The 22,515-nt window shown below is 48.4% G+C and overlaps 1 protein-coding gene across 3 annotated transcripts in view; it reads right to left on the reverse strand.

The window, feature by feature from the left end:
- Positions 1-639: 639 nt before the first annotated feature.
- The window catches only part of SPTY2D1 (SPT2 chromatin protein domain containing 1), a 35,569-nt gene continuing 13,693 nt past the window's right edge, over positions 640-22,515 (reverse strand). For all 3 annotated transcript variants that reach the window (XM_063946355.1, XM_063946354.1, XM_063946353.1), the window contains exons 2-6: positions 13,883-13,997; positions 5,491-7,245; positions 4,158-4,314; positions 3,475-3,552; positions 640-2,613 (exon numbers count right to left, since the gene is read on the reverse strand). In XM_063946355.1, coding sequence (XP_063802425.1) covers positions 2,508-2,613; positions 3,475-3,552; positions 4,158-4,314; positions 5,491-7,168 — 2,019 coding nt within the window. In that variant the 5' untranslated portion in view covers positions 7,169-7,245; positions 13,883-13,997 and the 3' untranslated portion in view covers positions 640-2,507. The remainder of the gene's footprint in view (positions 2,614-3,474; positions 3,553-4,157; positions 4,315-5,490; positions 7,246-13,882; positions 13,998-22,515) is intronic.

Genomic DNA, 22,515 nt, shown 5'->3' on the forward strand with positions numbered 1-22,515 from the left:
TTATTGCTGCCCAGGGCACCCCCCCCCCTGCACCCATGCTGTGCCTGTGTTTGTGTGTGGGAGCAATGGCGCGCAGCGCTACCTCAGTGAAGATCTGAAGTCTCCTGCCGCCTTTGATGTCTTCTTTCTTCTTATACTCACCCGGCTTCTACCTTCCGGCTCTGAGGACGGCGGCGAAGCTCCGGGATGAACGGCGAGGATGAGACCTGCGTTCCAACCCTCTGGAGCTAATGGTGTCCAGTAGCCTAAGAAGCAGAGCCTATCATTTAAGTAGGGCTGCTTCTCTCTCAGTCCTGTTGCCAGCAGTGCTCCCTGAAAATAAAAAACCTAACAAAAGCTTTTTCAGAGAAACTCAGGAGAGCTCCCCTGCAGTGCATCCAGTCTCCACTGGGCACAGGAACTAACTGAGGTCTGGAGGAGGGGCATAGAGGGAGGGGCCAGTGCACACCCATTCTAAAGTCTTTACAGTGCCCATGTCTCCTGCGGAGCCGTCTATACCCCATGGTCCTTACGGAGTCCCCAGCATCCTCTAGGACGTAAGAGAAAAAGGATTTGCTCCTCTGTGAGCTGCAAGTTAGATCTCAGGACTGAATGGAGGTAACACAAGGACAAAGTCTCTATGCATCCAGCCAGCTGACACAAGGTAAACGGTCTGTTTATTGAAGACACCCGTTAGTGCAATTAGCATCATACATCGGTTTAAATACATATAGGTTCTGCTACATAAACACTTCTGTTAGACACCTCTAGAATATAATGCAGCTGTGAGGGGATGGGGGGACGGAACATCATTTAACCCATTACTTGCAGCGCCACATACAGAAAGCATAACAGATAAAGCAGCACAAGACGCACAGTAGAGGGGACAGTACAATGAGCGAGACCGGAGGACAGCGGAGATCGCGCCTGCAGAGGAAAGATGACCGCTTTGCGGCTGAAGCACCAAGCTAGGCCCATTGGCATCTGAAAGACTTGGCATGACCACACACAGATTACACTGTGGCTCTTCTGCTGTGTGCCAGATATGATCACTAAACTGCTTTAAGGACCATTAAACAAAAAATTACAAATGTGTGTTAATATCTACATTTCATAATCCTGAGCCAATTCCTCTGACAGTAATAGATTACAGATCTATATGCAAGAATATCTTTTAGCCTAGACAGTGGTCTGGCCGTGTGTAGAGAGCACCAGTGATTAGATCTCTATATACACAGCATAGGGGGGGGGGGGGGGGAGGATGCCACCCACAGGTGAGGGGACATAGTGGTCTCCTGTGAGTGGTGCAAAGACGCTCGCATCCGGACGTTACCTTAACAGAGTTGGAACAGCTGATTACCTACAAGTTTGCGCTAGGACAACAGTTTTGTTTCAATCCGAGAGCGCACATGGATTCCCAATTTTACATTATTTCATAAAGTGACGATTTTACGAGAACATTTGTCAGACGTCAAGTTTGCTGTGACTTGTAGTGCCATATTGTAATCAGTTGGATTTCACGATAGGAGTATTTATTAAACAATGATAGAATACTCTGATAGAATACTCTGAATACAAAGTATGAAAATGTATACTCCATACTCCACGGAGGCAGATGAGGCCCATGGCATAGGGACGTTATCTCCTAGGGAACAGACAGGTTCTCATTCCGACAGGGGCACAGGTAGGAATAATAAACGGATTGGGTCAGGGAGACTGCAGTGGAACATCTTATTTCCCGTCAGAGAAACTTTCCTGTAGGAAGAGGGTCTCAAACGCAAACCCACAAGGCACCCCAACAGTCCAGGTTTATGTATATCCATGGGGCAGCACAGATGGTTAAATCAAAGTGACTGAGAGGTTAATTAAGTCACCTGTGGCCAGGCAGGGATAAACTTAAAACCTGGACCGTTGGGGTTCCCCCGAGGGGCACGTTTGGAAACCTCTGCTGTAGGGTACAAGTTGGCATTGTACATTGGACCATACCGCCCGTTACAGGTCCGTTAAGCAGTTGAGGTATCAAACCAATCTAAGCCGTTGCAGTAAGTGCACTTAAAGGATTGCAGACAATCCCACTATAAACTAATCGCAGCAAATATGCAATTCCTGTAGGCAGATAGAAATATTTATATTATATGGATATATACAATGGAAGTCTGATAAACAAGTCCTTTGGGGACGGGGATAAATCCATAAATCTTTCTTTAGGATATGAATAATTTATTGACCGATCTGTTCTTAGAACAAGGCCCACAATATATACCTATAAAATAAAATAGAAATCAGACTTTACTCTTTGATGGGAGGCTGAACCGTGATACTATAGCAAAAAGTTGAAAAACTCTGACAACTAAAAAATAGCCAGAAATTCATCTCACGCCTCACATTTAAAAAAAGGACTTTTTTTTTTTCAAATAAATTGGTTTTCTCCCTTATATTTATTTTATGTTTCCAGTCTCCATCTGGTGGCGGCGCAGGGAAATGCACCAGCAGTGGCTCAGCAATGTTCGGGACTGGTTAAGTAGATGTTATCGCTTTTGAATCTTCTTGGCTTTTTCCAGCTTTGCTTTTCTTTTCAGCTCCTCCTCTTCTCGTCTCTGCTCCTCCAGGTCCTCCTGGATTCCCAATCGCAGGCTGCAGAAGACAAAAACAGAGATTACAAACCAACTCTCTGTCAATCGGGTCGTCCTTTGTGGCGGTGGATTCAATGGTCTCACCATCACTCAAAGGGGAAAGGGTTAACGGTATAGGAATGTCTTATTTTTCCCTTATATCCTGATACTGTCTCCCTCGCTGAGGTCGCACTATGGAATTCTTCCTGATACCTACAGAAGCCAAAACCCTTCATGTATTGCAGTACTTGCGGCGCGGTTTTATTTTGTTGCCCATGTAACAACGCTTACCTACAGCGGTTGTAGTTTATCTTTGTCACTGTATAGTCACGGCAACCTATAGAGTGCCGTTATAGCCGGTGCCACGATGAGGGGTGTGTGACTGGCACTGCCACCCAGGACGGGAAGCCAAGGGGGCCACACATAGTTGCTGCCCTTCCACACTGTCCTACCTTGCAGAGGTACCTTCAGATGCACCCGGCAGCCACCTACCTGCTCCGCAGCAGTTCCGCAGTGCTTACTATGTGACGATAGGAGATCATGTGCGCTAGCGGAAAAGAAGGGGGGGGGGGCGGGGTGCTGGACTAGACGCCATGCTAGTATCACCCCCTCTTCCTGCTAAACCCCTGGACTGCTTTCTATGGCGTAGCACTGTGGCGTAGCAGTACATTTTCAGCCATTAAGTATTTGGACATTTGCTTCCCATACGCCAGACTTTTGCCCTAGTTTTCTCTAGATTATGGACCTTAGTTTACCATTACAGAGTTTTGTGCAGACCACGAAGAGACCCATAATTCCTTTGCAGGCCGCAGGGAACCTCGCTAATGCATCCCGCTCCCCACAGACAAAGGTGGGTGTAACCCGGAGCCCGTGATAATCCTACCTTCTGGCCTCCTCTTTCTGCTGCTCGCGGAAACTGCTCTCCATGTACCGCAAAGCGTAGTCACTCTCATCCTTATACCTGGAAACAGCAAGAAGTACGGACAATTAAAATCCCATGTTCTATCATCTTAGATACATGCATTATGGGCAGGAAACTTGGCCTTTCATTGCCACAATAAAGAAAACACCCTGACTGTAACTGGCGAGGTATGGCACACCAGAAAGCCTATCGGGTCACAGTAATAGGCCACCACGATTGCCACATGGAGGCGCTTTCCCAATTTACGCCTTCTGTGCAGCCAAACTGTAAACGGAGGTCAGTGTGCACCTGGCACTTGGATCACAGTCAATGTAGTCCTGCACCAAAGCAATGCAGCTGTACAGGTGGAAAGCAGCTACGAGGGACAGTAACATACAGGCCTTCCCATAGGTAGTGTGCTATCCTAAATATCACGCAATTACAGACAAGACTCATCCCCTCCCCCCCCCCCCCCCCCCTCCAACAGGTAACTGGAGCAGGGGATGAAGAAACAGCATCTGGGAGTTTCTAACAAACAACTGACCCTCTGGAGAGAAAAAGGACAGCGTGAATATACAAATCTCTCTATTTCCAGGATATACATCTGCAGGACCAGTGGTGGGCGTGCCGGTATAAAACCCACCCAGCAATACTCTTCCACTTACTTGTTTTTGTCGTAGCCAAATATCTCCCGAATATGCTTTGAGATCTCGTCTTGGGGCTCTTCACTATCATCAATGAAATCTTCCATCTCAGAGTCATAATCCTCCTCGTCATCGAGCACTCGCTTATACGAGCTCGTTATCGGTGGCAGAGGGGGACCTGCACAAAACACAGGACTTGTGGTCAAGGCTGAAGTTGTGGACACACAATAATTCCCACTGACAGGATCAGCACCCCACAGGTTCCTGCTCAATCGCACCCCTTTTCCCAATACATCACCCGATCCACCAACCATTCTCTCCCCACTCCCACTATTTACACTATGGCCTTCAGACTGTGCTTACTGTCTCTCCTGTATATAATAAGCCAATATTGCATGTTCAAGGGAAGGGCCATAAACACAGCAAGCACCGGATGGCATCAACTGGAGAGGGGGCATTCAATTGTGGTTCTCAATTTGACATAACTTGTTGCGTATACGTAAGGGTTTAAAGCAGTACAGCCATGTTTTTTGCGTCCTCCTCCTCCGGTAATTACAGGTTGAGTATCCCTTATCCAAAATGCTTGGGACCAGAGGTATTTTGGATATCGGATTTTTCCGTATTTTGGAATAATTGCATACCATAATGAGATATCATGGTGATGGGACGCTAGTTTAAGCACAGAATGCATTTATGTTACATATACACCTTATACACAGAGCCTGAAGGTCATTTTAGCCAATATTTTTTATAACTTTGTCTATTAAACAAAGTGTGTCTACATTCACACAATTCATTTATGTTTCATATACACCTTATACACACAGCCTGAAGGTCATTTAATACAATATTTTTAATAACTTTGTCTATTAAACAAAGTTTATGTACATTGAGCCATCAAAAAACAAAGGTTTCACTATCTCACCCTCACTCAAAAAAGTCCGTATTTCGGAATATTCCGTATTTCGGAATATTTGGATATGGGATACTCAACCTGTACAGCGTTTCTATGCATTGTTAGTATAGTATGTAGACACAGGACCACGCGACCCATCTACGGACATCAGAATTATCACCAAGGCATCAGACCGTCCAAGGCCATAACTAGATCTTACTTGTAGCACATTTTGTAAATATCAATACTTCCCATAAGTAAAAGAACCGTATAATGCACAGAAAACGTTACAGTTCACAATATTATACTGTTTTAGGAGTTATTTTACATCATTGCTCATTCTACGTTCTATCTGAGGTTCCATAGAGTTTTACCTCATGGAGGTATAAAAACTACCGATACAACTTCATCATATTATAGTTGTGCAAACCAAGCTTGTTGGCTATACATTGTAAATACCTGGAGGTCGTGGCATAAGTCTATGCCCAGATGGTGCTTGTCCAGGTCTCATTCCGTTTACATGCCCCGGTCTCATTCCAATTACTGGCCCATTCATAGTTTTAGAAACAAAGTTTTTGGATGAAATGGTTTCGGACACCACTGTACATTTGGGTTTTGATCCAGACCCCGGAGTCAAATGATTAACTGGCCTAGCAGGAGCAGAACCAGCAGGAAGTCTTGAGGAACCTAAAGGTGGGCCACCAGGTGGGCGCATGGATGAGCCAAGTTCTTTAGCCAAAGGAATGCTTTTAGGTTTACTAGACAAAAAAGGAGTTCCACTGGTTGGTCGGACAGACCCAGATACGCTGGACTGACGCGCAGAACTAGAGCTACTGGTTGAGTGCCCGACTTTGGTTGGTTTTGTTGAACTAGAGCTGCCAGGATGTTTGACCGACCCGGAGGCAGTGGATGGCCGTACAGAGCTGGGGGCAGTGGATGGCCGTACAGAGCTGGGGGCAGTGGATGGCCGTACAGAGCTGGGGGCAGTGGATGGCCGTACAGAGCTGGGGGCAGTGGATGGCCGTACAGAGCTGGGGGCAGTGGATGGCCGTACAGAGCTGGGGGCAGTGGATGGCCGTACAGAGCTGGGGGCAGTGGATGGCCGTACAGAGCTGGATCCAGAGCTAGCGGAAGGGCGTACAGAACCAGAGCTGATGGGAGATTTTTTGGGACCAGAGCTTGTCGTTGGCCGGGCTGGAGCAGAAAGTGATCCCCCAGAAGGACGTACAGAATTAGAATTTCCTGAACCAGGGGGCCGCGAAGTGCTGGATCCGCCAGAAGGCCGCACAGGACCATGCCCAGGGCCTCCTGATGGAGGCTTCCCAGAACTTGACCCTAAACTCGAGCCCCTAGAATGAGATGCTTGCTTCAGCTTTCCATTTGTGGGTTCTATCCTAGAAGAGGAAGACTGCTTAGCACCAAGTTCTTTCCCAGATGAGGGCCTGGAATTCCCATTAGATGACACCTTTGAGACTTTACTGTGCGAGACTGAAACAGGTTTCTCTGATCTGTTGCTCACAGAGTGTTTCTTCTCAATAGTCACTTTCTCAGTCCTTTGTAATTTGTCACGATGATGATGAGGATTGCTTTTGGACACCGAGCTGCCCTTTGAAGTTTGGTCCTCGGAACGGCTCAGTTTGGAAGAGGAATGTTTATCTGCCGAGCTCTTACTGACTTTTACTGCGTGGCTATTCATTTTAGGCTGTTTTTCAGATGCCTTATCCCCTCTATGGTTTTTCCTCTCCAAAAATTCTATTTCTCGGATCTCCTCAGCAGTCCTTGGTCTTTCGATGTTCTTCTTCACAGGCTTCACAATTTCCACAGGCTCGTATTGTTTTTTCTCTGCAAGTCGCAGTAATTCAGCAAAGTTCATGACTGGTGGAGGCGGCTTTTTTGAATTGGAAAGCTTTGGTTTTTTTGGTGGTGGTGGCGGCGGCGGCTCCTCCTCCACCTCCTCCTCGTGTTCAGACTCAGTCTGGGAAAACTCATACATTTCCTCCTCTGTCAGGTACTCATCGTTTTCTGCGTGACTGTTGCCATTCGGGTCTTGGCGTGGACTTGAACCGCGCTTCTTAGGTTTCTCTTCCAGCGGAATGCCGTTGTAGCCCCTAAAATTGTCCTTAGTCCTGGAGGCCATTGCCCTGGCTTTCTTATCATGTTTCAGTTCTTTGCGTTTCGCCAACAGCTCCTCTTTCCTTCTTTTTTCTTCTAGTTCTAGATGAAAGGATACAATTTAATATGAAATAAGCAAATGGCAATCCAAGTAACTAGGCGTTTGTGCGATATTTACCAACGCTGAGAACTAGCAATAGAGTAGAAAATAAGAATTTACTTACCGATAATTCTATTTCTCGGAGTCCGTAGTGGATGCTGGGGTTCCTGAAAGGACCATGGGGAATAGCGGCTCCGCAGGAGACAGGGCACAAAAAGTAAAGCTTTATGATCAGGTGGTGTGTACTGGCTCCTCCCCCTATGACCCTCCTCCAAGCCTCAGTTAGGATACTGTGCCCGGACGAGCGTACACAATAAGGAAGGATTTATGAATCCCGGGTAAGACTCATACCAGCCACACCAATCACACCGTACAACTTGTGATCTGAACCCAGTTAACAGCATGATAACAGAGGAGCCTCTGAAAGATGGCTCCCTACAACAATAACCCGATTTAGGTAACAATAACTATGTACAATTATTGCAGATAATCCGCACTTGGGATGGGCGCCCAGCATCCACTACGGACTCCGAGAAATAGAATTATCGGTAAGTAAATTCTTATTTTCTCTATCGTCCTAGTGGATGCTGGGGTTCCTGAAAGGACCATGGGGATTATACCAAAGCTCCCAAACGGACGGGAGAGTGCGGATGACTCTGCAGCACCGAATGAGAGAACTCCAGGTCCTCCTCAGCCAGGGTATCAAATTTGTAGAATTTTACAAACGTGTTCTCCCCCGACCACGTAGCCGCTCGGCAGAGTTGTAATGCCGAGACCCCTCGGGCAGCCGCCCAAGAAGAACCCACCTTCCTTGTGGAGTGGGCATTTACCGATTTTGGCTGTGGCAGGCCTGCCACAGAATGTGCAAGCTGAATCGTACTACAAATCCAGCGCGCAATAGTCTGCTTAGACGCAGGAGCGCCCAACTTGTTGGGAGCATATAGTATAAACAGTGAGTCAGATTTCCTGACTCCAGCTGTCCTTGAAATGTATATTTTTAAAGCTCTGACAACGTCCAACAACTTGGAGTCCTCCAAGTCGCTTGTAGCCGCAGGCACTACAATAGGCTGGTTCAGATGAAATGCTGACACCACCTTAAGGAGAAAATGCGGACGAGTCCGCAGTTCTGCCCTGTCCGAATGGAAAATCAGATATGGGCTTTTGTAAGATAAAGCTGCCAGTTCTGACACTCTCCTGGCCGAAGCCAGGGCTAGTAGCATGGTCACTTTCCATGTGAGATATTTCAAATCCACAGTTTTTAGTGGTTCAAACCAATGAGATTTGAGAAAGTCCAAAACAACATTGAGATCCCACGGTGCCACTGGAGGCACCACAGGGGGCTGTATATGCAGCACTCCCTTAACAAAAGTCTGGACTTCAGGAACTGAAGCCAATTCTTTCTGGAAGAAAATCGACAGGGCCGAAATTTGAACCTTAATAGATCCCAATTTGAGACCCATAGACAATCCTGATTGCAGGAAATGTAGGAATCGACCCAGTTGAAATTCCTCCGTCGGAGCACTCCGATCCTCGCACCACGCAACATATTTTCGCCAAATGCGGTGATAATGTTGCGCGGTTACTTCCTTCCTTGCTTTAATCAAGGTAGGAATGACTTCTTCCGGAATGCCTTTTCCCTTTAGGATCCGGCGTTCAACCGCCATGCCGTCAAACGCAGCCGCGGTAAGTCTTGAAACAGACAGGGACCCTGCTGAAGCAGGTCCCTTCTCAGAGGTAGAGGCCACGGATCCTCCGTGATCATCTCTTGAAGTTCCGGGTACCAAGTCCTTCTTGGCCAATCCGGAGCCACTAGTATCGTTCTTACGCCTCTTTGCCGTATAATTCTCAATACTTTTGGTATGAGAGGCAGAGGAGGAAACACATACACCGACTGGTACACCCAAGGCGTTACCAGCGCGTCCACAGCTATTGCCTGCGGATCTCTTGACCTGGCGCAATACCTGTCCAGTTTTTTGTTGAGGCGAGACGCCATCATGTCCACCATTGGTCTTTCCCAACGGGTTACAAGCATGTGGAAAACTTCTGGATGAAGTCCCCACTCTCCCGGGTGAAGGTCGTGTCTGCTGAGGAAGTCTGCTTCCCAGTTGTCCACTCCCGGGATGAACACTGCTGACAGTGCTATCACATGATTCTCCGCCCAGCGAAGAATCCTTGCAGCTTCTGCCATTGCACTCCTGCTTCTTGTGCCGCCCTGTCTGTTTACATGGGCGACTGCCGTGATGTTGTCCGACTGGATCAACACCGGTTTTCCTTGAAGCAGAGGTTCTGCCTGGCTTAGAGCATTGTAGATTGCTCTTAGTTCCAGAATGTTTATGTGAAGAGACGTTTCCAGGCTCGACCACACGCCCTGGAAGTTTCTTCCTTGTGTGACTGCTCCCCAGCCTCTCAGGCTGGCGTCCGTGGTCACCAGGATCCAATCCTGTATGCCGAATCTGCGGCCCTCCAATAGATGAGCACTCTGCAACCACCACAGAAGAGATACCCTTGTCCTTGGAGACAGGGTTATCCGCTGGTGCATCTGAAGATGCGACCCTGACCATTTGTCCAGCAGATCCCTCTGGAAAACTCTTGCGTGGAATCTGCCGAATGGAATTGCTTCGTAAGAAGCCACCATTTTTCCCAGGACTCTTGTGCATTGATGTACAGACACCTTTCCTGGTTTTAGGAGGTTCCTGACAAGTTCGGATAACTCCTTGGCTTTTTCCTCCGGGAGAAAAACCTTTTTCTGAACCGTGTCCAGAATCATCCCTAAGAACAGCAGACGTGTTGTCGGAATTAACTGGGATTTTGGAATATTCAGAATCCACCCGTGCTGCTTTAGCACTTCTTGAGACAGTGCTAGTCCCATCTCTAGCTGTTCTCTGGACCTTGCCCTTATTAGGAGATCGTCCAAGTATGGGATAATTAATACGCCTTTTCTTCGAAGAAGAATCATCATCTCGGCCATTACCTTGGTAAAGACCCGAGGTGCCGTGGACAATCCAAACGGCAGCGTCTGAAACTGATAGTGACAGTTCTGTACGACGAACCTGAGGTACCCCTGGTGTGAGGGGTAAATTGGAACTTGGAGATACGCATCCTTGATGTCCAAGGATACCATAAAGTCCCCTTCTTCCAGGTTCGCTATCACCGAGTGACTCCATCTTGAACTTGAACTTTTTTATGTACAGGTTCAAGGATTTCAGATTTAGAATAGGTCTTACCGAGCCATCCGGCTTCGGTACCACAAATAGAGTGGAATAATACCCCTTTCCTTGTTGTAAAAGGGGTACCTTGACTATCACCTGCTGAGAGTACAGCTTGTGAATGGCTTCCAAGACCGTCACCCTGTCAGAGGGGGACGTTGGTAAAGCAGACTTCAGGAAACGGCGAGGTGGAGACGTCTCTAGTTCCAACCTGTAACCCTGAGATATTATCTGCAGGATCCAGGGATCCACCTGCGAGTGAGCCCATTGCGCGCTGAAATTCTTGAGACGACCCCCCACCGCCCCCGAGTCCGCTTGAGAAGCCCCAGCGTCATGCTGAGGCTTTTGTAGAAGCGGGGGAGGGCTTCTGTTCCTGGGAAGGAGCTGCCTGTTGCAGTCTCTTCCCCTTTCCTCTGCCTCGTGGCAGATATGAATATCCCTTTGCTCTCTTGTTTTTAAAGGAACGAAAGGGCTGCGGCTGAAAAGTCGGTGTCTTTTTCTGTTGGGGAGTGACTTGAGGTAAAAAGGTGGATTTCCCGGCTGTAGCCGTGGCCACCAAATCCGATAGACCAACACCAAATAACTCCTCCCCTTTATACGGCAAAACTTCCATATGCCGTTTTGAGTCCGCATCACCTGACCACTGTCGCGTCCATAAATTTCTTCTGGCCGAAATGGACATAGCACTTACCCGTGATGCCAGTGTGCAAATATCCCTCTGTGCATCACGCATATAAAGAAACGCATCCTTTATTTGCTCTAAAGACAGTAAAACATTGTCCCTATCCAGGGTATCAATATTTTCAATCAGGGACTCTGACCAAGGTACCCCAGCACTGCACATCCAGGCTGTCGCTATAGCTGGTCGTAGTACAACACCTGTATGTGTGTATATACTTTTTTGGATATTTTCCATCCTCCTATCTGCTGGATCTTTAAGTGCGGCCGTCTCAGGAGAGGGTAACGCCACTTGTTTTGATAAGCGTGTGAGCGCCTTGTCCACCCTAGGAGGTGTTTCCCAGCGCGCCCTAACCTCTGGCGGGAAAGGGTATAAAGCCAATAACTTCTTTGAAATTAGCAGTTTTTTATCGGGGGCAACCCACGCTTCATCACACACCTCATTTAATTCATCTGATTCAGGAAAAACTATAGGTAGTTTTTTCACACCCCACATGATACCCTGTTTTGTGGTACCTGTAGTATCAGCAATATGTAACGCCTCCTTCATTGCCAAAATCATATAACGTGTGGCCCTACTGGAAAATACGGTTGATTCGTCACCGTCGCCACTGGAATCAGTGCCTGTGTCTGGGTCTGTGTCGACCGACTGAGGTAACGGGCGTTTTACAGCCCCTGACGGTGTTTGAGGCGCCTGGACAGGTGCTGATTGATTGTCCGGCCGTCTCATGTCGTCAAACGACTGCTTTAGCGTGTTGACACTATCCCGTAATTCCATAAATAAAGCCATCCATTCTGGTGTCGACTCCCTAGGGGGTGACATCCCCATATTTGGCAATTGCTCCGCCTCCACACCAATATCGTCCTCATACATGTCGACACACACGTACCGACACACAGCAGACACACAGGGAATGCTCTTAAAGAAGACAGGACCCCACTAGCCCTTTGGGGAGACAGAGGGAGAGTTTGCCAGCACACACCAAAAGCGCTATATATGACAGGGATAGCCTTATAATAAGTGCTCCCTATATAGCTGCTTTAATATATATAATTTTGCCACAATTTTGCCCCCCCTCTCTTGTTTTACCCTGTTTCTGTAGTGCAGTGCAGGGGAGAGCCTGGGAGCCTTCCTGACCAGCGGAGCTGTGTGAGGAAAATGGCGCTGTGTGCTGAGGAGATAGGCCCCGCCCCTTTTTCGGCGGGCTCGTCTCCCGCTCTTTAACGGATTCTGGCAGGGGTTAAATATCTCCATATAGCCCCCGGAGGCTATATGTGAGGTATTTTATGCCAAAAAATAGGTTTACATTGCTTCCCAGGGCGCCCCCCCCCAGCGCCCTGCACCCTCAGTGACTGCCGTGTGAAGTGTGCTGAGAGCAATGGCGCACAGCTGCAGTGCTGTGCGCTACCTTAAGAAGACTGAGGAGTCTTCTGCCGCCGATTCTGGACCTTCTTCTCTTTTCAGCATCTGCAAGGGGGCCGGCGGCGAGGCTCCGGTGACCATCCAGGCTGTACCTGTGATCGTCCCTCTGGAGCTAATGTCCAGTAGCCAAAGAAGCCAATCCATCCTGCACGCAGGTGAGTTCACTTCTTCTCCCCTAAGTCCCTCGTTGCAGTGATCCTGTTGCCAGCAGGACTCACTGTAAAATAAAAAACCTAAGCTAAACTTTTCTAAGCAGCTCTTTAGGAGAGCCACCTAGATTGCACCCTTCTCGGACGGGCACAAAAACCTAACTGAGGCTTGGAGGAGGGTCATAGGGGGAGGAGCCAGTACACACCACCTGATCATAAAGCTTTACTTTTTGTGCCCTGTCTCCTGCGGAGCCGCTATTCCCCATGGTCCTTTCAGGAACCCCAGCATCCACTAGGACGATAGAGAAAACACATTCACATACAGGTTAATGTACGCGAGCAGCCCCTAACAAGGCGCTGTGCGCCCTGTGCTTCACCCACCCCCTGAATGGCGCTCAAGCCGTCATAACTAATCTCCCCAGGAAGCAGGCCGATCCCATTGCATCAGCTCACTTACTGTTGCTCCGTGGGAGCTGTTCTGTGGCTTGGAACATCTGTAAGACACTGTGTCTTACAGATGTTCCAAGCCACAGAACAGCTCCCACGGCACTAGGGGAGAAGACCTAGCGTCTCTCCCCATACAGTGCAGGAGCCATAGGAGGGTGCAGGCTACAGCCAACGGCAGGTACAGCTGGTACCTCAACCAGGCACACCCCTCCTGTATGAATGACCGGAGTGGAGAATTGGGAGACAAAGAAAAAGGAGGAGGAAAGGAAAGAAAAGGAGGTTGGCCTCACACGTTTGTGCAATATAAAAAAATGTGCATGAAACCATACATTAAAGCAATGACACCTGTAATGTAAACATTATGGTTATAAATTCCATTTTTACTAAATGGATTGGAACTGTGCTATATAATCACAATAAATCTCAGGGGTCTATTTACTAAGCCTTGAACAGACATAAAGTGGATGGAGATTAAAGCACCAGCCAATCGGCTCCTAACTGACATTTTTCAAACCCAGCCTGTGACCCTTGGTGGTACAGCTCGTGCAGGAATATTCCGTTAAGCCCGGGAGCCGCTGCTCTGTAACATTACACGGAGTATTAGTGAGAGACATTGGAAATTCCTGCCCTGGACCCTGACAGACCGTATTGCACAGTAACCAACCATTAGCTGCGGAAAATCTAGATCTAGGCTAGCCGTTAGATGGCATATGCCCACAAAAGGAGTGGCTGTTACCTTTCTGACGGATCTCGTCATCCTTCCGCCGGAGAAAAGCCTGAACCGCGGCCGACTGCACCCCTTTTACCTTTGGGTCCTTCTTGGGAGGTCCCACTGCCAGGCTGTAGCGCTTCTGTCGGGGAAAATAAAGCTCATTTTATACACGCTGCCTAACAAGCCCCTTATAAGAAAATCTCACAGCTAAGACTCTGCGTGCTGCAGCCGCTCTAAGAGCAGGTGTATGGGACACTCTGGTCAAGGAGACAGACAGACAGACAGACATGGGGTTTTATGGTTGTTTGCTATAGTCGTAGAAACAGTGACAGGCTTCTCTCTTGAGTGTGATTGGGAACAGAACCTCCATTATCCCAATCAGTTGGCATCTGGCAGACAAGTAGATAAGAGGCCGCAGTGCTGGATAGCTCGGTGTGAGGTTTTGGCTCTCCCAGGTCACCACCTGTTTCCCCGAGTGATAGCACTGGCGCTGAGCTTGCACCTCCCTGTACTGGTCTGTATCTATGCATCGTCCTGCTCGTGTTAGATATCAGAGCGGATTCATCCACAAAAGAACAAAGACAACATCTACGCAATGGACAGCCATCGCCTCCTGTGATACAGCATGTACACGTTTTTGTCTCCCTGATTGCACCCGATTCCCCGTCTAAACTGATGATGTGATATTCAATTGTTTTATATTTTCTCGCATGTCAAATAGACTGGGCTTAACAGCGTAGAGAGACTAAGGGGTATCTGCAATTGCGGTCGAATTCCCGAAATTGGCGAAAAACGGGACTTTTTTGCCCCCCAAAAAAATCGTCAATGCAATTCAGTACTTTCCGTCAAAAAAACGGACTTTCAAAATTCGACTTTTTGAAATTCGACTTTTGTCAAATTCGACTTTTCTGCAATGATACAAGTGCTGCAATTCGACCAAAGTATATTCAATTGAAGTTTGGAAATTCGACAACAGTGCTTTTAGACAGTAAATTCGTCATTTTCAATCCGCCACACTTTGGTGGGTGAAACTAATAAAAAAAATTTAAAACATGTTTTTTTTTGGTGTTTTTTTTTTATTGGTAATAGCATATCTATTTATATTAGAAGGGATTAGGTACTTGGTTTGTCTTTTTTGGAGGCACAAGTATTTTTTATATATTTTTTAAAATAATATTTTTTTTTAGATGGAATGGTAAAATCCAGGAAAAAAATGGCGTGGGGTCCCCCTCCAAAGCATAACCAGCCTCGGGCTCTTCGAGCCGGTCCTGGTTCTAAAAATCCGGGGGGAAAAATGACAGGGGATCCCCCGTATTTTTAAAACCAGCACCGGGCTCTGCGCCTGGTGCAAAAAATACGGGGGACAAAAAGAGTAGGGGTCCCCCGTATTTTATACACCAGCATCGGGCTCCACTAGCTGGACAGATAATGCCACAGCCGGGGGTCACTTTTATACAGCGCCCTGCGGCCGTGGCATTAAATATCCAACTAGTCCCCCCTGGCCGGGGTACCCTGGGGGAGTGGGGACCCCTTCAATCAAGGGGTCCCCCCCCCCAGCCACCCAAGGGCCAGGGGTGAAGCCCGAGGCTGTCCCCCCCATCCAAGGGCTGCGGATGGGAGGCCGATAGCCTTGAGAAAATGTAAAGAATATTGTTTTTTCCTGTAGTACTACAAGTCCCAGCAAGCCTCCCCCGCAAGCTGGTACTTGGAGAACCACAAGTACCAGCATGTGGGGAAAAAACGGGCCCGCTGGTACCTGTAGTACTACTGGAAAAAAAAATACCCAAATAAAAACAGGAGACACACACCTTGATAGTAAAACTTTATTACACAACTGCCGACACACATACTTACCTATGTTGACACGCCGACTGCCACGTCTCCTGATCCGACGATCCGGGGTACCTGTGAATAAAATTATACTCACCTCAATCCAGTGTCCAGATATAAATCCACGTACTTGGCAAAAAAAAAAAAAAAACGCATTTACCCGAACCAGCGGACTGAAAGGGGTCCCATGTTTACACATCAGACCCCTTTCCCCGAATGCCGGGACACCACGTGATTGCTGTCACCGAGGTCCCTTCAGCCAATCAGCGAGCGCAACGTCCTGGCACTCTGCTGATTGGCTGGACGTCTGAGCTGTCAGACAGCGCCTCGCAAAGCCTCTCCATTATACTCAATGGTGGAAACTTTGCGTCAGCGGTGAGGTCACCCGCGGTCAGCCGCTGACCGCGGGTAACCCCACCGCTGACGGCAAAGTTCCCACCATTGAAAGTAATGGAGGGAGCTGTGCGATGCGCTGTCTGAGGTCACACGCGCACAGCCAATCAGGTGAGCGCCACGGAAGTAGCGCTTCCTGATTGGCTGAAGGGACCTCAGTGACAGGAGTCACGTGGGGTCCCGGCACATTCGGGGAAAGGGGTCCCATGTGTCAACATGGGACCCCTTTGAGTCCGGCATGGTCGGGTATGCGTTTTATTTTTTTAACAAGTACGTGGATTATCTCCCGGACACTGGATTGAGGCGAGTCTAATTTTTTTCACAGGTACCCCGGATCGTCGGAGACTGTGGCAGTCAGCGGGTCAACATAGGTAAGTATGTGTGTGTCGGCAGTTGTGTAATAAAGTTTTACTATCAAGGTGTGTGTCTCCTGTTTTTATTTGGATATTTTTTTTCCAGTAGTACTACAGGTACCAGCGGGCCCGTTTTTCTCCTGCATGCTGGTACTTGTGGCTCTCCAAGTACCAGCTTGCGGGGAGGCTTGCTGGGACTTGTAGTACTACAGGAAAAAACAATATTCTTTCACATTTCCCAAGGCTATCAGCCTCCCATCCGCAGCCCTTGGATGGGGGGGAGGGGGGGGGGGGGGGGGGGGGGGGGGAGACAGCCTCGGGCTTCACCCCTGGCCCTTGGGTGGCTGGGGGGGGACCCCTTGATTGAAGGGGTCCCCACTCCCCCAGGGTACCCCGGCCAGGGGTGACTGGTTGGATATTTAATGCCACGGCCGCAGGGCGCTGTATAAAAGTGACCCCCGGCTGTGGCATTATCTGTCCAGCTAGTGGAGCCCGATGCTGGTGTATAAAATACGGGGGACCCCTACTTTTTTTGTCCCCCGTATTTTTTGCACCAGCACCAGGCGCAGAGCCCGGTGCTGGTTTTAAAAATACGGGGGATCCCTGTCAATTTCCCCCCCGGATTTTTAGAACCAGGACCAGCTCGAAGAGCCCGAGGCTGGTTATGCTTTGGAGGGGGGACCCCACGCCATTTTTTTCCGTGTTTTTCCCGTTTTTAAAAAACCGGATCAAAATCCGTCAAATCGGCCGTTTTTCGGCCGCGGGACTGTCGAATCCGTTTTTTATTGCATATGGTCAATTTCGGCACCCACTTGCCGAAATTAGCCTGTCGAATTGTGTTGAGTTGAAAAACGGCCGACAATTTGCCGCTAATTGCATATACCCCTAAATCTGTCTAAAGTCCTGGTCAGCGCAACCAAACAATTAAATGGCTCTGGATGGCGTACAAAAAAATAAATAAAATAAAAATGGAGGAGCAATAAAAACAATTGAATTACCCCCACAGAGAGCTGCACCATAAGAACTGGGGCCAATTGCAACTGCCGACCAAGTGCTAGACCAGCGACCAATGAAGGGAGAGCAGGTGAGAACAGAACCTTCAGTCATTGGATACAGGATGGCTCAAGTCTTCAGCTCACAAGGAGATAGGCTGGGGACACGTCTAATACACACTCATTTTGTTGCTGGATGACAAAACGTTGGTCATTATATCTGTACGTATTTTAGTGCCGCTGTAAGTCATTCATGGAAATTAAAATAAGAATTTACTTACCGATAATTCTATTTCTCGGAGTCCGTAGTGGATGCTGGGGTTCCTGAAAGGACCATGGGGAATAGCGGCTCCGCAGGAGACAGGGCACAAAAAGTAAAGCTTTACGATCAGGTGGTGTGTACTGGCTCCTCCCCCTATGACCCTCCTCCAAGCCTCAGTTAGGATACTGTGCCCGGACGAGCGTACACAATAAGGAAGGATTTATGAATCCCGGGTAAGACTCATACCAGCCACACCAATCACACCGTACAACCTGTGATCTAAACCCAGTTAACAGTATGATAACAGAGGAGCCTCTGAAAGATGGCTCCCTACAACAATAACCCGAATTAGGTAACAATAACTATGTACAATTATTGCAGATAATCCGCACTTGGGATGGGCGCCCAGCATCCACTACGGACTCCGAGAAATAGAATTATCGGTAAGTAAATTCTTATTTTCTCTATCGTCCTAGTGGATGCTGGGGTTCCTGAAAGGACCATGGGGATTATACCAAAGCTCCCAAACGGGCGGGAGAGTGCGGATGACTCTGCAGCACCGAATGAGAGAACTCCAGGTCCTCCTTAGCCAGGGTATCAAATTTGTAGAATTTTACAAACGTGTTCTCCCCCGACCACGTAGCCGCTCGGCAGAGTTGTAATGCCGAGACCCCTCGGGCAGCCGCCCAAGAAGAACCCACCTTCCTTGTGGAGTGGGCTTTTACCGATTTTGGCTGTGGCAGGCCTGCCACAGAATGTGCAAGCTGAATCGTACTACAAATCCAGCGAGCAATAGTCTGCTTAGACGCAGGAGCGCCCAACTTGTTGGGAGCATATAGTATAAACAGTGAGTCAGATTTCCTGACTCCAGCTGTCCTTGAAATGTATATTTTTAAAGCTCTGACAACGTCCAACAACTTGGAGTCCTCCAAGTCGCTTGTAGCCGCAGGCACTCCAATAGGCTGGTTCAGATGAAATGCTGACACCACCTTAGGGAGAAAATGCGGACGAGTCCGCAGTTCTGCCCTGTCCGAATGGAAAATCAGATATGGGCTTTTGTAAGATAAAGCTGCCAGTTCTGACACTCTCCTGGCCGAAGCCAGGGCTAGTAGCATGGTCACTTTCCATGTGAGATATTTCAAATCCACAGTTTTTAGTGGTTCAAACCAATGAGATTTGAGAAAGTCCAAAACAACATTGAGATCCCACGGTGCCACTGGAGGCACCACAGGGGGCTGTATATGCAGCACTCCCTTAACAAAAGTCTGGACTTCAGGAACTGAAGCCAATTCTTTCTGGAAGAAAATAGACAGGGCCGAAATTTGAACCTTAATAGATCCCAATTTGAGACCCATAGACAATCCTGATTGCAGGAAATGTAGGAATCGACCCAGTTGAAATTCCTCCGTCGGAGCACTCCGATCCTCGCACCACGCAACATATTTTCGCCAAATGCGGTGATAATGTTGCGCGGTTACTTCCTTCCTTGCTTTAATCAAAGTAGGAATGACTTCTTCCGGCATGCCTTTTTCCTTTAGGATCCGGCGTTCAACCGCCATGCCGTCAAACGCAGCCGCGGTAAGTCTTGAAACAGACAGGGACCCTGCTGAAGCAAGTCCCTTCTCAGAGGTAGAGGCCACGGATCTTCCGTGATCATCTCTTGAAGTTCCGGGTACCAAGTCCTTCTTGGCCAATCCGGAACCACTAGTATCGTTCTTACGCCTCTTTGCCGTATAATTCTCAATACTTTTGGTATGAGAGGCAGAGGAGGAAACACATACACCGACTGGTACACCCAAGGCGTTACCAGCGCGTCCACAGCTATTGCCTGCGGATCTCTTGACCTGGCGCAATACCTGTCCAGTTTTTTGTTGAGGCGAGACGCCATCATGTCCACCATTGGTCTTTCCCAACGGGTTACCAGCATGTGGAAAACTTCTGGATGAAGACCCCACTCTCCCGGGTGAAGGTCGTGTCTGCTGAGGAAGTCTGCTTCCCAGTTGTCCACTCCCGGGATGAACACTGCTGACAGTGCTATCACATGATTCTCTGCCCAGCGAAGAATCCTTGCAGCTTCTGCCATTGCACTCCTGCTTCTTGTGCCGCCCTGTCTGTTCACATGGGCGACTGCCGTGATGTTGTCCGACTGGATCAACACCGGTTTTCCTTGAAGCAGAGGTTCTGCCTGGCTTAGAGCATTGTAGATTGCTCTTAGTTCCAGAATGTTTATGTGAAGAGACGTTTCCAGGCTCGACCACACGCCCTGGAAGTTTCTTCCTTGTGTGACTGCTCCCCAGCCTCTCAGGCTGGCGTCCGTGGTCACCAGGATCCAATCCTGTATGCCGAATCTGCGGCCCTCCAATAGATGAGCACTCTGCAACCACCACAGAAGAGATACACTTGTCCTTGGAGACAGGGTTATCCGCTGGTGCATCTGAAGATGCGACCCTGACCATTTGTCCAACAGATCCCTCTGGAAAATTCTTGCGTGGAATCTGCCGAATGGAATTGCTTCGTAAGAAGCCACCATTTTTCCCAGGACTCTTGTGCATTGATGTACAGACACCTTTCCTGGTTTTAGGAGGTTCCTGACAAGTTCGGATAACTCCTTGGCTTTTTCCTCCGGGAGAAAAACCTTTTTCTGAACCGTGTCCAGAATCATCCCTAGGAACAGCAGACGTGTTGTCGGAATTAACTGGGATTTTGGAATATTCAGAATCCACCCGTGCTGTTTTAGCACTTCTTGAGACAGTGCTAATCCCATCTCTAGCTGTTCTCTGGACCTTGCCCTTATTAGGAGATCGTCCAAGTATGGGATAATTAATACGCCTTTTCTTCGAAGAAGAATCATCATCTCGGCCATTACCTTGGTAAAGACCCGAGGTGCCGTGGACAATCCAAACGGCAGCGTCTGAAACTGATAGTGACAGTTCTGTACGACGAACCTGAGGTACCCCTGGTGTGAGGGGTAAATTGGAACGTGGAGATACGCATCCTTGATGTCCAAGGATACCATAAAGTCCCCTTCTTCCAGGTTCGCTATCACTGCTCTGAGTGACTCCATCTTGAACTTCTTTATGTACAGGTTCAAGGATTTCAGATTTAGAATAGGTCTTACCGAGCCATCCGGCTTCGGTACCACAAATAGAGTGGAATAATACCCCTTTCCTTGTTGTAAAAGAGGTACCTTGACTATCACCTGCTGAGAGTACAGCTTGTGAATGGCTTCCAAGACCGTCACCCTGTCGGAGGGGGACGTTGGTAAAGCAGACTTTAGGAAACGGCGAGGTGGATCCGTCTCTAGTTCCAACCTGTACCCCTGAGATATTATCTGCAGGATCCAGGGATCTACCTGCGAGTGAGCCCACTGCGCGCTGAAATTCTTGAGACGACCCCCCACCGCCCCCGAGTCCGCTTGAGAAGCCCCAGCGTCATGCTGAGGCTTTTGTAGAAGCGGGGGAGGGCTTCTGTTCCTGGGAAGGAGCTGCCTGTTGCAGTCTCTTCCCCCTTCCTCTGCCTCGTGGCAGATATGAATATCCCTTTGCTCTCTTGTTTTTAAAGGAACGAAAGGGCTGCGGTTGAAAAGTCGGTGTCTTTTTCTGTTGGGGAGTGACTTGAGGTAAAAAGGTGGATTTCCCGGCTGTAGCCGTGGCCACCAAATCCGATAGACCGACACCAAATAACTCCTCCCCTTTATACGGCAAAACTTCCATATGCCGTTTTGAGTCCGCATCACCTGACCACTGTCGCGTCCATAAACTTCTTCTGGCCGAAATGGACATAGCACTTACCCGTGATGCCAGTGTGCAAATATCCCTCTGTGCATCACGCATATAAAGAAATGCATCCTTTATTTGCTCTAAAGACAGTAAAACATTGTCCCTATCCAGGGTATCAATATTTTCAATCAGGGACTCTGACCAAGCTACCCCAGCACTGCATATCCAGGCTGTCGCTATAGCTGGTCGTAGTACAACACCTGTATGTGTGTATATACTTTTTTGGATATTTTCCATCCTCCTATCTGCTGGATCTTTAAGTGCGGCCGTCTCAGGAGAGGGTAACGCCACTTGTTTTGATAAGCGTGTGAGCGCCTTGTCCACCCTAGGAGGTGTTTCCCAGCGCGCCCTAACCTCTGGCGGGAAAGGGTATAAAGCCAATAACTTCTTTGAAATTAGTATTTTTTTATCGGGGGCAACCCACGCTTCATCACACACCTCATTTAATTCATCTGATTCAGGAAAAACTATAGGTAGTTTTTTCACACCCCACATAATACCCTGTTTTGTGGTACCTGTAGTATCAGCAATATGTAACGCCTCCTTCATTGCCAAAATCATATAACGTGTGGCCCTACTGGAAAATACGGTTGATTCATCACCGTCGCCACTGGAATCAGTGCCTGTGTCTGTGTCGACCGACTGAGGCAAAGGGCGTTTTACAGCCCCTGACTGTGTTTGAGGCGCCTGGACAGGTGCTAATTGATTGTCCGGCCGTCTCATGTCGTCAAACGACTGCTTTAGCGTGTTGACACTATCCCGTAATTCCATAAATAAAGGCATCCATTCTGGTGTCGACCCCCTAGGTGGTGACATCCCCATATTTGGCAATTGCTCCGCCTCCACACCAATATCGTCCTCATACATGTCGACACACCCGTACCGACCCACAGCAGACACACAGGGAATGCTCTTAAAGAAGACAGGACCCCACTAGCCCTTTGGGGAGACAGAGGGAGAGTTTGCCAGCACACACCAAAAAGCGCTATATATGACAGGGATAGCCTTATAATAAGTGCTCCCTGTATAGCTGCTTTAATAATATAAT

This window comes from Pseudophryne corroboree, chromosome 11, assembly GCF_028390025.1.
Source record: "Pseudophryne corroboree isolate aPseCor3 chromosome 11, aPseCor3.hap2, whole genome shotgun sequence".
In the NCBI taxonomy this organism is placed as follows: Eukaryota; Metazoa; Chordata; class Amphibia; order Anura; family Myobatrachidae; genus Pseudophryne; species Pseudophryne corroboree.